Raw genomic sequence first — 14,315 nt, 5'->3', positions numbered from 1 at the left:
AGTCACGTACACAGCCCAGGAGGAGGAGTTTGGATTTGATATCCCACATTATCACTACCCGAAGAAGTCTCAAAGCGGCTGACATTCTCCTTTCCCTTCCTCCCCCACAACAAACACTCTGTGAGGTGAGTGGGGCTGAGAGACTTCAGAGAAGTGTGACTGGCCCAAGGTCACCCAGCAGCTGCATGTGGAGGAGCGGACACAAGAACCCAGTTCCCCAGATTACGAGTCCACTGTTCTTAACCACTACACCACCAGTTGCCAGTTGCTTCATCAGGCATCCTCAGTGCATAAAGATCGTAGGTTACCTTGATGTAGTTTAATCTTTAGATAGATCTTAAGGGCCAGGCAGAGAGTTCACAGGAGATGGTGAATACTTTTTCCTTGCCATCCTTCCGTCCTCTCCTGTTTATGACCTTCCTAAATGCATTCCTCTTCGCTTCCTCTTTTATTTACTCTGAATTGCATATGCATGCTCAAGTAGGAAATTAGCTCTTTGTAGTTTTAACTTTAACTTTGTCCCCATGTGGAGTTTTTTATGAAATGCTCAGAGGAAATCTGATTGGTACTTCCGAACACTTTACACAGTGTTCGAAAAACCAATCAGATTTTGTGAATAAAACGACTCGGGCCGGAGGGTGGAGAGGAATTATTATTATACGCACTCCTCCCAGAGTCTTGCTGGCTCAAGCCTCTGTGTGTATTTTATTATCAGAGTCCAATCCTTCCTTTACTTTGGGAAGGGCTCACCCCACAAAACCCCTCGACTCTCCGAGATGACTCCCACTGCTGCTACTCCACCATTTGTGCCAGTGGGGCTTTGCTCTTGACTCCACAAGAGCGTAGGAGATGAGCCTGAAGGCGTCCCAGGAGTCCTGGCAGACTACCCTGAACCTGTATTTATTTGTTTTACTGATATCCTGCTGCAACCTAGTAAACTATTCTCGAAAACACAAGCCTCATTCAAGGTTCCTATTCTAATCAGAACTAGTTTCTGAAAAATCAAGCCTGAACTTTCAGGTTCACGGACTTCAGAAAACAGGTCGTCTGTCTGAACTGAAAGTATCTGTAACATTATTCTGAAGCACTGCTTTAAGACTAGCTCAAGAGTGTCTTCCTGGCCCCAGCTCTTCAATTTCTAACATGGGTTTCAGATGGGAAATGGGGTTCTCCCCCTTCCCTGCCCCCCCCCGCCTATCCCTGCTGGTCTCCAGCTGAGCATACCTTGGCGTGAGCTTTGGTCTCCGCAAATTTAATCTTGAAGTCAAACATTTCAGGCGGAGGCTGCTGCTGCCTCTCCACAGAGGCCTCTTGCTGGTTCATCAGCTCCCGGTTAACATCCTGGAACAGGGAGAGCAGGAGTGAGGCATGCTGGGAAGGCAGTGCCGAAGAAGGAGGAGGAGGAGGAGGAATGCACGGCTCAAGGGGGAACCAGGAGAAGCCCCAGAAACCCCAAAGGCCCCTGAGGGGGCTAAACAGGAACCGGAGAGGGAGAGAGCACATATAGGTGCATAGAAATTTTGTGGTGCCTCCTGGCCCCAGTGCAGGAGATGCTGGGCTTGAGGGGTAGCTTGGAAAGACCCACATGTGGCCTCTCCACTTCCTGTTCCACACAAGGCTCCTTGCGCTGATGCTCGCCTGTCCCTCTCATGCGCTTGGAAGCAAAGTCTTGCCCTTGCACAGACACTTTCACTGGGGGAGGAGGCCAGGTGCTCTCCAAACGGTCAGGAGTCCGTCATTCCTCCCACAAGGCTGGGTCCTCCATCACCTGAGCCTGGCCTGCTCTGCGCCCCGCCTTCCTCCCCCCACAGCAAGCACCTGCAAGTGCGCAGTCAGCTCCCGATACTTCTTGATGGTCTGCTGGTAGTCGGCCACCGTCTCCTGAGCCGCCTCCACGCGCTTCTCCGCCTCTCGCACCCGGGCAGTCGCCATGTCCAGCTGCTCTCGCAGCTCCAGCTCTGTCTCCCTGGCGTTCTCCTGCAGCTCATCGTTCATCTCGTTTATGGCTTCCTGGAAAGGGGGAAGGGCGTGGGGGGTGAACATGGAGGACGCAACAGCAGGAGGCCCTGGGTGGCCAAAGACTGACCGACCACCAGACAAGGATAAGGAGGGCACCCCACAGCCCGCCTGTGGGCCACGGCAGCGCCTGGGGAGAGACACGCAAGAGGCCCCCACCCCCTCTCGCCACGAGGCAGATAAAACAAAAGCCAGCCCCCTCCCCTCCCTGCTCCTCCGCCCCCTCACTCTCACCAGGTCTGAAACCGTCTCGCGAAGCTCCCGGACCTTCTCCTCCAGGTCCAGGTTCCTCTCGGTCAGCGTCTCCACCATCTCCTCAGCCCCCAGAGCAGCATCCACCTGGGAGAAAGGACACAGGGTTGGGCCCAGACCTGGAGCGATCCGGGCACAGCTTCCCCATCCCAGCCCCTGCCCCGGACAGCAGAGGGAGCCCAGCCCCAGAAACCAAGGCTGAGCCTCTGACCATTGTCACCTTCCTTATTATTGGTTATGCTTGTTGGTCAACTTTTCTCACAGAGTGAAGCAAGGCAGCTGGCATTTAAAAGCAACTAAGGGGTGACGCTGTGGGTTAAACCACAGAGCCTAGGGTTTGCCGATCAGAAGGTCGGTGGTTCGAATCCCCACAACGGGGTGAGCTCCTGTTGCTCGGTCCCTGCTCCTGCCCACCTAGCAGTTCGAAAGCACATCAGTGCAAGGTGATAAATATGTACCACTCCAGCAAGAAGGTAAACGGCGTTTCCGTGCGCTGCTCTGGTTTGCCAGAAGCGGCTTAGTCCTGCTGGCCACATGACCAGCTGTACGCCGGCTCCCTAGGCCAATAAAGCGAGATGAGCACCGCAACCCGAGTCGTCCACAACTGGACCTAATGGTCAGGGGTCCCTTTACCCTTTACCTTAAGGGCAACCAAGACCAAACAACCCACTGAAATACATCTTAAAGAAAGCAAAGCCTCTATACTCAAACTGCTCCTTTGTGAGCATCCCTAACCTTCCAGAGCTGGCGGCTGAGGGGGCTTTTCCCAGCAAGCAAGGCAGAGAGTGTAAAAGCTCAACCAGTCAGCCTGCAACCGCGCATGGTTGAAACTGCAGGGGCTGAATGCTCCTGAGAGGCCATAATACTCGACTTCCCTGTTTGAGATCCTGGCCAGGGGTGGAAGCTGCCCACCAGGCCTCCTGGCAAGGCACAGCCTCCAGCCCACCCCCTTCTCCCCAGCGACCCCCAAGCGCAGCTGAGCGCATGGCTTGGAGGGGACGTCAAGGCGGGGCTGCCTGGCCCTGGGCGCACATGCCTGCTCCTTCAGCTCGTCGATGGTCCTCTCCGCCTGCTTCAGCTCCTCCTGAAGCTTCTCCTTCTGTTGCCGCAGCGTCTCCAGCTCCGTGTTCTTCTTCTCCATGTGCTTCTGGAGCTTGACGTGCTCCTGCTTCTCGGAGGCAGACAGGTCCCGCATCCTGCCGAGGCCAGAGGGGGAGAGAGAGGGCGGCTCAGAGTCATGTGCCCCCGGGATGGGAAGGCAGCAGAGACACCCCAAGGCCCTCCCAAGCCAGACAGGGGAAGGAGGAGCAGGACACTGGCATGGAGAAAGAGGGGGAGGCACCTGCTAGAAAAGGCTTCTCCCCGCCCCCTGAAATATCCTCAGACAAGCCTGGGCCCAGTTCATCCCCCCCCCCAAATGCTTTTTATTGAGATTTAAGAACACCAAGTAGGATATATGTAATATGTAATAAGATTTGATGTTTTTGTTGGTCGGTGTTGGTGTGCCTGGGCCCAGTTCAAAAGAGAGAAGCTTCTCTGAGAGTGGGTCGCCTTCCTTGGGCAACAGAAACAGCTCACGCCACAGACCCAGGAAGGGTGGGGCAGGATCCTGCCTTCAGAGGCTGCAGGAACCAGGACACCGGGGGACGGTGTGTGCCTGACATGGAGGTGTGTTTCGGGGGGGGGGGGGTTTGCATGCTTGTGTTCTTACCGCACCAGCGCCTCCTTCAGCCGGCCATTCTGCTCTTCCAGCTGCTTGACGTGGTAACTGGAGGCAGCGCCGTCAGATCCTAGAGAGGGGGGAAGGAGCATGTGAAAGCCCGACCGAATGCAGCTGGCGCAACTGACTCACTGGCAGGCAACATGGTGCGTGGGAAGCCGGGCCGGCCTCTGGCTCAGCAGGCAGCCACCCCACCCAGCCTATGGGAGGAGGGGCCTCTCCGCTGCCTTCCTGCGAGGAGGGCACCCAGCGCCCCTGCTGCTGTGGGGGAACCAGGCCCTGCTCAGGGAGTGTGGCACCTCTCCCAAGGATGCAGCCAGCCGGGTGAGGCCCTGGGAGAAATCAACCCTTCCACCTCTTGGAGAGCTTTTTCTCCCTGAAAGAAAGGGCAGGGCAGGCTGGGCCCAGGCACCCACCCACCAAGTGAGATGCCAGTGTTCCTGCCACCCTCCCGGAGCCCCCGCCGCTCTCACCCTTCTCCTCGATCTCGTGCTTCAGGATCTCCAGGTCCATGGTGAGGTACTCCACCTTCTCCTTCAGGGAGTCCACCTCCTGCTGCAGGGACTCTGCCCGCTCCTCGGCCATCTCCTTGTCCAGAGTGGCCATCTCGATGGCGTCAGCCGTGTCGGCCATCTCCTCCATGTAGCGCTCTTTGGCCTCCAAGGCCTCTTTGGCTTCCTGGGAGGAGAGGAGGCAGCTGGGCCTGGCCGGACGTGCAGCCCCCACCCTCAAGCCACCCTGGGTGCCCGGCTCCCCAGAGAGACTCCTGCCTGGCAGCCACCAGCGGCAACCAGGACGACATCTCAGGCTAACGGGCCAAGTCTTGGGAAAGGCCCTCTGAAGAGCAGCAGGGGAAGGACCAAGCAGAGCAGCCCAAATCTGAGGGATGCTTGGGCTAGGAGGAAGAGGCTTCCCCTGAAAGGAGACCCTCTGAGACTTCCAAGCCCTGCGCTGCTGGGTTCCCCTCTGCCCCCAGGCAGAGCTCCTCAGTTCCCAGCATGCTTTGCAGGCTGCCCATCTCCTCTCTCACCTTTTTGGCCTCCTTCAGGCGCTTCTGGAGCTCGGCCTGCTGCTCCTGCATCTTGCTCTTCCACTCCTGGACCTGCTCCAGCTGGATCTTGTACTTCTCCAGCTCCTTCAGCTTGGCCTTGTCCTCGTTCCGCTTCATCTTGAGGGTCTCCAGCTTCTCCTCCAGGTCTCGCACCTGGCTGCGCAGGTTCTCCTCCTCCTGCAAGGCAAGGAGGGTCCCACAATGAGAAGCCACACCCTGCGCGCTCAGGCCTGGGCCTCCAAGCAGGAAAGAGCCACCTGGCTGGCACCAGGGGAGACCTCCCGCCACATCACTGCTATTAAAGAACCTGCAGTATCCATCTGCATAACATGACCTGGATAGCTCAGCTGGAAACCAGCAAGGTTGCAGGTTTGATCCCCGTATGGGGCAGCTGCCTATTCCTGCACTGCAGTGGGTTGGACTAGATCAGGGGTCTGCAACCCGCGGCTCCGGAGCCGCATGGGGCTCTTTTACACCTTTGCCGCGGCTCCGGGGTGGATACTAGCGAGGGGAGGAGGCGCATTGTGCGCCCCAACACTTCCCACTGTAGCAAGTGCTGTACTGGCTGTGACGTCGCATGGGGGTGGTGCGTGCGTTAGTCACACACCGTCCCGACGTTACCTTCCCGCCCGCTGTCAGATCGGACATTAAGGTAAGAAACAATATATGCAGTTATATTTGTTTTAAATGTCGCAATGGTTTTGCGGCTCCCAGTTTTTTTTTCTTCGGAAACGGGTCCAAGTGGCTCTTTTTGTCTTAAAGGTTGCAGACCCCTGGACTAGATGATTCTCAGGGTCCCTTCCAAGTCTGTGATGCTTTGCAGTTTAGCCCTAATAAGGCAATTCTCACAAGAGGGCTGCAATGCCACCTCCTCTCCACCAGGGGGCACTTCCTTCTGCCTCCAGGGTCATGATCACAATCCCTGCTGTAACACAGAAGCACCAGCCTCTCCTTGGAGCACGAAACACTCGCAGAGCATTAGCACAACGAATGCGCTTTCTTTTGAAAATGTGATGTTCCACCTTTCCTTTCCAGCCTTACAAATAGGAATCACTTTCAAAGTCTGTCTCAAGAACCGTGACATCCAGACTATGTCATGCGGTCCTGCAACTAAACACTGCAGAGAAGCCCCCCAGTTGTCAATGAAGGAAGGGGAGGGTTGGTCCCCAGAGCAGGGAGGGGGAACTTGCAGTCTGGCCAAATCTGGGGGGCCACCACCATTATCCCCTGCTGGGAAATAGGGGTCAGCAACCTTTTTCAGCAGGGGGCCGGTCCACTGTCCCTCAGACAGTGTGGCCGGCTGGACTATATTTTGGGGGAAGAAATGAATGAATTCCCACGCCCCACAGATAACCCAAAGGACACATTCTACTCATGTAAAAACACGCTGATTCCCGGACTGTTCGCGGGGCCGGATTTAGAAGGCGATTGGGCTGCATCCGGCCCCTGGGCCTTTAAGCCTACCCATGGAGACTCTCCACGTAGCTCAGCCTGGTGCTGCGGGTTCAATCCCCCTAGGGGCCACCTGCCTATTCCTACATTGCAGGAGGTTGGACTAGATGACCCTCGGGATCCCTTCCAACTCTACAATTTTGTGGTTCTCCTTTTGAAATCTCCTTGGCTGAGGACCAGATTAGCCCACGAGAGAGAGAGAGAGAGAGGAGGAGGAGGAGGAAGAAGAAGATGAAGAAAAATGAACACATTCATTGCTTAGTCTCAGCTGTCCATCTGTTCAGTAGGAATAATATTTCTCCATGTCAGAGGGTTGCTGTGAGAGAGAGCACGTCAAAACTGAACAGCAATTTCAATATCGGTTACAATGCACAAAAGCTTGGAAACTCTGAGGACAGGTTCCGGGCCCACTGGACACCTTGAAAGCCCTAAACGGCCTCGGTCCAGTAGACCTGAAGGAGCGTCTCCACCCCTATCGTTCTGCCCGGACACTGAGGTCCAACTTCGAGGGCCTTCTGGCGAGAAGCCAAGTTACAGGGAACCAGGCAGAGGGTCTTCTCGGTGGTGGCACCCGCCCTGTGGAACGCCCTCCCACCAGATGTCAAAGAGAAGAACAACTACCAGACTTTTAGAAGACATCTGAAGGCAGCCCTGTTCAGGGAAGCTTTTAATGTTTAACAGACTACTGTATTTTAACAGACTACTGTATTTTAATACTTTGTTGGAAGTTGCCCAGAGTGGCTGGGGAAATCCAGCCAGATGGGCGGGGTATAAATTGTTGTTGTTGTAATTTCCCGCTTTCAGATTTCCACGCTACGAGGGCTGCCTCTGATGAACTTGTGGACACAAGAAGGGCTGTCAGAGGCTCTTGGCTTTGAGGTCACCCTTCCCGCTCATCCCACAAGCCCCATTGTAAATGGCGGGAAAGCTCAGCAGAGCCAATGCAGCCCCCCCCCCCCCGGAAGCCGCCCAGAGGCCCAGGGGCCCCTTTACCTTGGTGGGTGACAGGATTGATGGCGGAGCCACGGGAGAAGTCAGTGACGGCGTGGGAACCACGGGAGCAGCCAGAGGTGTCTGCGCAGGAGTGCTTGGCTCACTGCTGCTCATCTCGCCGGCCGAGGCAGAAGCTGAGCCCGAGAGCCCCGTTGTGCCGCTGGACGCTGCTGAGCTGGCCGTCCGGGTGGGCTGCAAGGCCGCCATTGGGGTGGAGAAGGAGAAGAAGGAGGGAAAGCATGTTAGAAGGATGCTGGCTGCGCTGAGCCCATGGGCTGCTCTCTGGGGCAAGGGCATTGCACAACCGAAACGGCAGATCTCACACAGCTTCTGCAAGAAACACACGGGGACTGATGAATCCAGGAATCAGCAGGAGTTGGAGAAGATTCTGACACTTAAGGGCAATGCAGAGGAGAGGGTTTGTGTGTGTGTGCGTGTGTAAAAAAATGCTACTTTGACAGCAAACCTCCCAATGGGCCATTTTTTTCTGGAAGCCTGCTTGGAAGCCCTGCTCGACTCCTAGGGCTTCCCTATGGTAAAAGCACTCTGTACCAGCTCTGGGGCACTCTCTTAGCCGTTCCTATTTGTGTCCCAAGGATGAAACCTGGCCTTAAAATCAAGACACCGCCCTGGTTCAACTGGAACCCTGACACCGTCAAGGGAAGGGTCATTGCAGAAGGCGCTGGGGGGCTCTCACCCCCGGGGGCTCTCACCCCCGGGGGCTCTGCAGCCTGGAGTCCTGCTCAGCCAGGCTCCCCTGCGGTGGGATGCTGGCTTCACAGCCAGGCTTTTATTTATTTCATAAAACTGATAAACCACTTTATTGGGGGGGGAAAGGGAGGGGGACCTCAAAGAGGTTTATGAAAAGATAAAACAAGAAAATCAAGAAAAATACACTTTAAAACACAAAACACCCCGAAGTTAGAATACTTCCAACTTTTAAAATTACCCCAACTTTCTAAGCATCTGGGTCTAAACAAGACTGGTTTTGGCAGGTGGCGAAAAGGGTACTGTGAAGGCACCTGCTTGAGCTCAACCAGAAGGGACTTCCAAAGTGCTTGTACTGCCACACTAAATAATCAAGTTCTGGCAAGTGCAGACCTGGCATTATGTGGCACCTGCAGCAGTGCCACTTCTGTCAATCAAAGCGGCCGAGGGGCAGATATGGGGCTTTGTGGGATCTGCTCCCACGCCTGCCTCCAGACAGGCCTGCTTCTCTGGGCCCAGGATGGCGATATGGGGGCACATTCCTGCTCACCTTTCAAGAATCTGCCTGGGAGAGCACCTGAAGGCCCACATCAGAGGGAGGGGACAACGGGCAAGGTGAAAATTAACCAAGTCACTGTGTCCAGATAGCAGACATCAGAGAGCTCTCAAAATGTGAAATTACCGTCTATCAAACTATGCCTCTTGTCACTAAAATTGGACTCCTTGCTAGAAGATGAGAAAGACTCATGCCATGTCGTATAATAATAATCATAATAATAATAATTTATTTATATCCCGCCCTCCCCAGCCGAAGCCGGGCTCAGAGCGGCAAACAATAAAAGTAACACAGTTTACATAAAATCACAATCAATTAATTAAAATACTTTCTAAAATCAATTCAGAATCAAATTAATGGCAAACATGGGCTAGAGTTGAGTGTTCAGTGGGCTAGAGGGGGTCAGGCTGTGCCTTGGCCAAAGGCCTGGTGGAACAGCTCCGTCTTGCAGGCCCTGCGGAAAGATGTCAAGTCCCGCAGGGCCCTAATCTCTTGGGACACAGCGTTCCACCAGATTGGGGCCACGGCCGAAAAAGCCCTGGCTTTTTCATTTGCATTATTCATTTGCATTATCCCATGTTTCTCCAGGGAGCATCCGTGGTTCTCCTGCCCATATAATCCCCACAGCAACCACGGAGGTAGGTGAGGCTGAGATATACTGAGACACCCTCTCTACCCTGCCACAGAGGAGAGAGGCTGTAGCAAGAGTCAGCTCAGAGGGGCCTCAGACCCTTCAGCAGCAGAGAGCATTCGAAAGAGCTGCGCAAAGCCCACCGGTTCTCACCTTGGGCCTCCTGGTGGTGGTCTGGAGGCCGGCAGGAGCAGAAGGCAGAGGAGGAGGAGACAGGCAGACAGACAGATGGGGAAGACAGGAACAGGGAGACACAGAGACACGGCAGCGGCAGGACAGAACAAAGTGCGGAGGGAAGAAGAGAGACAGGAGAGTGGTTAGTGCGCGCGCCATCAGCTCCGCGAGTCTGGCACCCCGACACCCCCCCAACCCCCCCGCAAGCCAAGCTGCTGCTCATGCACAGTCCAGATGGGGCTCCTCCCAGTGCTGTGAGGCTGGACACCCGGAGCAGCCTGGTCTCCTCTTCCTGGACAAGGGACAGACCTCCCTGCCTCTGAAGTCAAGGGGCAAAGGGGCCCTTGCCACAGCAAAAGGACGGACACTGACGAATTGGAAAAATAAAAATGCGGCTCCCTTCTGTGATTGGATTGAAAACTTGTACAAACTTGCAATGTATGAACAACTTGCATATAAACTCAGACAAATTCAATGGTATTTGGAATCCATTCTTACAAATACTGTAACGGGTTAAGATCTGGTGAAGTACAATAGCAACTCTGTAAAGTACAGTCATACCTTGGAAGTCGAACGGAATCCGTTCAGAAGAAGGTTCGACTTCCAAAATGTTTGGAAACCAGAGCACGGCTTCTGATTGGCTGCAAAATTGGCTTCCAAAAATAGTTCGCAAACCGGAACTCTCACTTCCAGGTTTGTGGCGTTCAGGAGCCAAAATGTGCAAGAACTAAGCTGTTCAAAAATCAAGATACGACTGTATACAGTTTTGGGTTTCTTCCCCTGCCCCCTTTATTTCCCCTTCTACACGGGTGCTGTTTCTCTTTTTCTTTCTCTCTCTCTTGTTTAGTGTACATAGAATTATGTGCTTTTTGAACTTCCAATTGAAAAGAAAAGGTGGCAGACCAAAGACCTTTGGCCCCCACGCTGGATATCCATTAAGTGACAGAGCACTGCAAGCAGAGGAGGCAGCAAACTTCATAGCAGCCAAGACTCGCTTCAGAGGCGGGTGAAGTTGGAGAAATCTTGAAGGGAACCTGCACCTGGGCCAGAGCTTGGAGCTGACCCTACCCAGGGCCTTCAAGGCACTTGGGAGCTCTGGGGGTCAAAGGCCGTCCTGACTTCCCAGGGGATAAGAGAGAGGGGGAAAGGGGACGGATCCTGCAGAGGACTCAGTGTCTCCACTCACATGAAGGAGTTTCCTGGCAGAGGGGAGTCACAGCTAGAGATGCCAGGGCCGGAAGCTGGAAATCCCTGCTCTGCTATTAAGGTCTGGGCAGACTGATGACACCCACAAGGCCCCGATCCAGGCAACACTTCCAAGATTGAGGAGGAGGCAGCTGCCCTTCCCATCTTGCTGAAACACTGAGACAGCACATGGCAGTGCAGAACTCTCCTGGGGGTGCAGCTCTGAGAGGGCTGCAGGACGGTGCCCCCGCCGCTCTGCCACCTGCAAAACACCACTGGGGGCTGCAGCTGCCCTCCCCTTGCTCTGCCCTCCTCTCCTGGAGCTCCAGCCCCCGCCTTGCCAGCCGCCTGTGCCCAGAGGCTTTGCTGACAGCCAACACTGGCGCCTCCAGGCAAAACAAGACACTGACAAAGTCCCCATTGTCCGGGGAGGGAGGCGGCTCCAGGCATTGTCCCTTCTCCCCTGCTAAGCTTGCAAAGGCCAGCCTCTCAAGCGCCCCTTGTTCTCCCTGAGGAACAAACTTCCAAAGAACAAAGTGCTGAGCTGGAACTTGTGGCTGGGGAGGGGGAGCAGGGGGGACTGGTAGCCAACCTTCTGCCTTTGGGGTGCACAGCGCAGGTTCTTTCCCTTCCCAGCTCCTGCCTGCGTGCCTGCAGAGTCAGGCCAGGTGTGGCCTGTATCTCTGAGAGTGGCAAATCGGAACTTCAAGACTGCTTTCTCCACAGTTGCCCTCATATACCCTTTGCTCTGTGCAGTTTGTGTAGTTTTGGGGACCATCTAATGGACATCTAAGGGACGCGGGTGGCCCTGTGGGTTAAACCACAGAGCCTAGGATTTGCCGATCAGAAGATCGGCAGTTCAAATCCTCCCGTTGCTCGGTCCCTGCTCCTGCCAACCTAGCAGTTCGAAAGCACACCAAAAATGCAAGTAGATAAATAGGTACCACTCTGGTGGGAAGGTAAACGGCGTTTCCGTGCGCTGCTCTGGTTCGCCAGAAGCGGCTCAGTCATGCTGGCCACATGACCCGGAAGCTATACGCTGGCTCCCTTGGCCAGTAAAGCGAGAAGAGCGCCGCAACCTCAGAGTCATCCACGACTGGACCTAATGGTCAGGGGTCCCTTTACCCTTTACCTTTAATGGACAGTCACTGGGCTAAATGCCCCTCTTGCTGGAAGAAGGCTTCCTAGGGGGAGAGCCTCCACTTTAGCAGAAGGATGTGGGCGAGATCCCTGAAGTGTGGTGAGATCAACCTAAGGAAGTGCCTTCTTGGGAGTCAGGCCATGGGTCCATCTAGCTCACTTGGCAGAAGCTCTCCAGAGTCTCAGCCCCAGCCCTACCTGGGGAAGCAGGGCACTGAACCAGGGACATCAGGCATGCAAAGCAGGCCCTCCGCCACTAAGCCACAGTCCTTCCCGGCTGGTGAATGCAGTCAGAGGGCGCTTGGCCAAGTGGGTAAGGAGAGCAGTCCATGTCTCGGAGGGGAAGGTCTACTTCCACCCAACCCTAAGATGGCCATTGTGAGAACATCACTGGAATACCACTGGTTGCAATCCAGCCAGAATAAATGCACCAGAAGAGCAGAGCTTAAGTTTTGTTCATATATGGTTGGCATCCTTCTGTCTCGGGAGACAGCGGAGGAGGAGGGAGCCTTTGGGAGTAAAGTCCAACCACGGGGGAGTTACAGCACCTGCTGTGACTGGAGAGACATGTTTTCTGGCAGGTGAGGCAGGTGAAAGCGTCTGGTTTTGCTGCTTCTGGTGCACCATGTAAATATAAAAAAAATACAGAACACGCTCCCCCCCCCCGTATGCACCAGTGCCTTGCCCGCCTCATCGTGGCTTCACAGCTCCTACAGGACCAAACAGCCTAACTGTGTGCCAAGGACAAGCCAAAGGTTGCAGCCAGCAGGAATGATGTGCAATATGCAAGTGGAGCGCCAGAATCTGAATACCTGATGCTGTTGCGCAAATTTTCCTCCCCCTCAAAGCCTCTCTGCCTCGGCTCCAAGGGGGAAATGTCTCTTCGGAAGAGGAGATGTATGCCCAGCAGCCACAGCAGAGCACCAGCAACAAGGCCTTTCCCTGCCCTGTCCCAGGCTGGACAAGGCGGCCTCCCTGCCTGCCTCTCAGCCGCAGCAACACCCTCTCCAGCCCCACCCGAGGCAGGCGCTCTCCCCATCCAGAGCGGATGATTTCAGCCCACCTGTTTCTGGCTATGGAAAGGCCAGCTGCAGCCACGCTCCAACGCAAGGACAGCAACGGCTTCGTGCCCTTTTCGCCCACCTCATCCTGCCCTCCACGAGGCATTCAACCCATGAACTATGAAGTCCGTGAATATCAGCGACACCTACAGCCACCCATTAAACCCAAGACGCAATCTTAGGCTCTCGTGGTGCAACAAGCCGTGATTCACGTTCCTTGCATAGTTCTTGAGTGGGAAACTTTTGGGGAGCAAAGCAGTCTTCTTCAAGGCACACAAAGGAATAAACACATTTAAAAGAGAGAGATGGATGAAGGGCATGGGTTTTCCAGTTGCGGACGCTGCAAGTTCAACTACGATTCCCTCCATTCAGCTTTCTTTCTTGAAGACCCAGACCATGATGAGGTGACCCAGCCTAGGCAAGCAAGCCACCGTCCCACACCTGGCCCCATCCTCCTGCGGCCCAGGAGTGACTTCCCAAGCTTGCGCTCCAGGAAGGAGCCTGCCTTTCCCAAGAAGCAGACTGGTTTGTTGTATCAGCTGACTTGGGATCTACACCAGCCATCTTGCCCTGCCTTTAAAAGCAAGAGCCCTGACACAAAAGCAGGCAAGGTCACAAACTGGCCTTCAGTCTCTGTGGTCCGGCATTTGAGCAGATGCCTCAGGCTCCCAACACCACTCCCCCCCAAAAAAAGAATTGCCCAAGGAGCAACATGTCCCTTTCACAGAAAGGCCAGTTCAGGACTGCTTTCATGTACAGAGCTTCAGGCTACTTCCTTAGACTGGGGGCGGGCGGAAATCCCAGCTGGGATGCCAGGAACTCCAATTCAGTGCCTTTTCTGTCTGCATAAAGGAGAAGGGCCTGTCAAGAGAAGCCTCAGGGCAGAGATAGGTGACTGGCAGCCTGGCTCTGCCTGGTCTCCTTGTCCAAGTGCCACAGGCTACCAGGTCCATGTGCAAGGTGTATCCTAGCACTTGCACGTGCTGGAAGCAAAGCTGATTGTGCTTCCCTGTGCCACCTGACACAACTCCTTCCTTCCTTCCTTCTTGCAATATTATTGCCTACCATGGCTCCAGGCCCACCCTCAAGTCCGCAACTGGGGACAAACCTGCTGGAATCAACTTCCTGCTGCTTTCCAACAGCTGAGCTGCATGCTTTCCCCTACAGTGACCGCTGTCCACCAAGCCTCCTGCCTAGTTCAATAACCCTCCGCTGAAGGACCACGAGAAGAAGCCGAGGGAGCCTGAGGCATGCAAGGCGAGGTCATCATACCCCAAAAGGGCATTTGCCAGGAAACAAATCCCGTCACTGCAGCCGTCCCTAAAGCCTCCTTATTCCAAAGCAGGACAGGGGATGATTAAAGAGGCCCCCGCAAA

General features: G+C 54.9%; 1 protein-coding gene across 8 annotated transcripts in view; it reads right to left on the bottom strand.

Annotated features, from left to right (window-relative positions):
* DCTN1 (dynactin subunit 1) overlaps positions 1–14,315 on the bottom strand; it is a 59,128-nt gene that overhangs the window by 13,318 nt on the left and 31,495 nt on the right. For 7 of the 8 annotated variants that reach the window (XM_082236300.1, XM_082236297.1, XM_082236298.1 and 4 more), the window contains 9 exons: positions 9,533–9,553; positions 7,485–7,676; positions 5,019–5,216; positions 4,462–4,666; positions 3,980–4,058; positions 3,305–3,464; positions 2,251–2,355; positions 1,819–2,010; positions 1,225–1,341 (listed from right to left, as the gene is read on the bottom strand). In XM_082236300.1, the coding sequence (XP_082092426.1) occupies positions 1,225–1,341; positions 1,819–2,010; positions 2,251–2,355; positions 3,305–3,464; positions 3,980–4,058; positions 4,462–4,666; positions 5,019–5,216; positions 7,485–7,676; positions 9,533–9,553 (1,269 nt within the window). The remainder of the gene's footprint in view (positions 1–1,224; positions 1,342–1,818; positions 2,011–2,250; positions 2,356–3,304; positions 3,465–3,979; positions 4,059–4,461; positions 4,667–5,018; positions 5,217–7,484; positions 7,677–9,532; positions 9,554–14,315) is intronic. The other variant, XM_082236296.1, reaches the window with a different exon arrangement.

Source organism: Podarcis vaucheri (assembly GCF_965113315.1).
Source record: "Podarcis vaucheri genome assembly, chromosome: 9".
Taxonomy (NCBI): domain Eukaryota; kingdom Metazoa; phylum Chordata; class Lepidosauria; order Squamata; family Lacertidae; genus Podarcis; species Podarcis vaucheri.
Note: the sequence above shows the minus strand (reverse complement) of the source record. Positions and strands in the feature narration are given on the sequence as shown.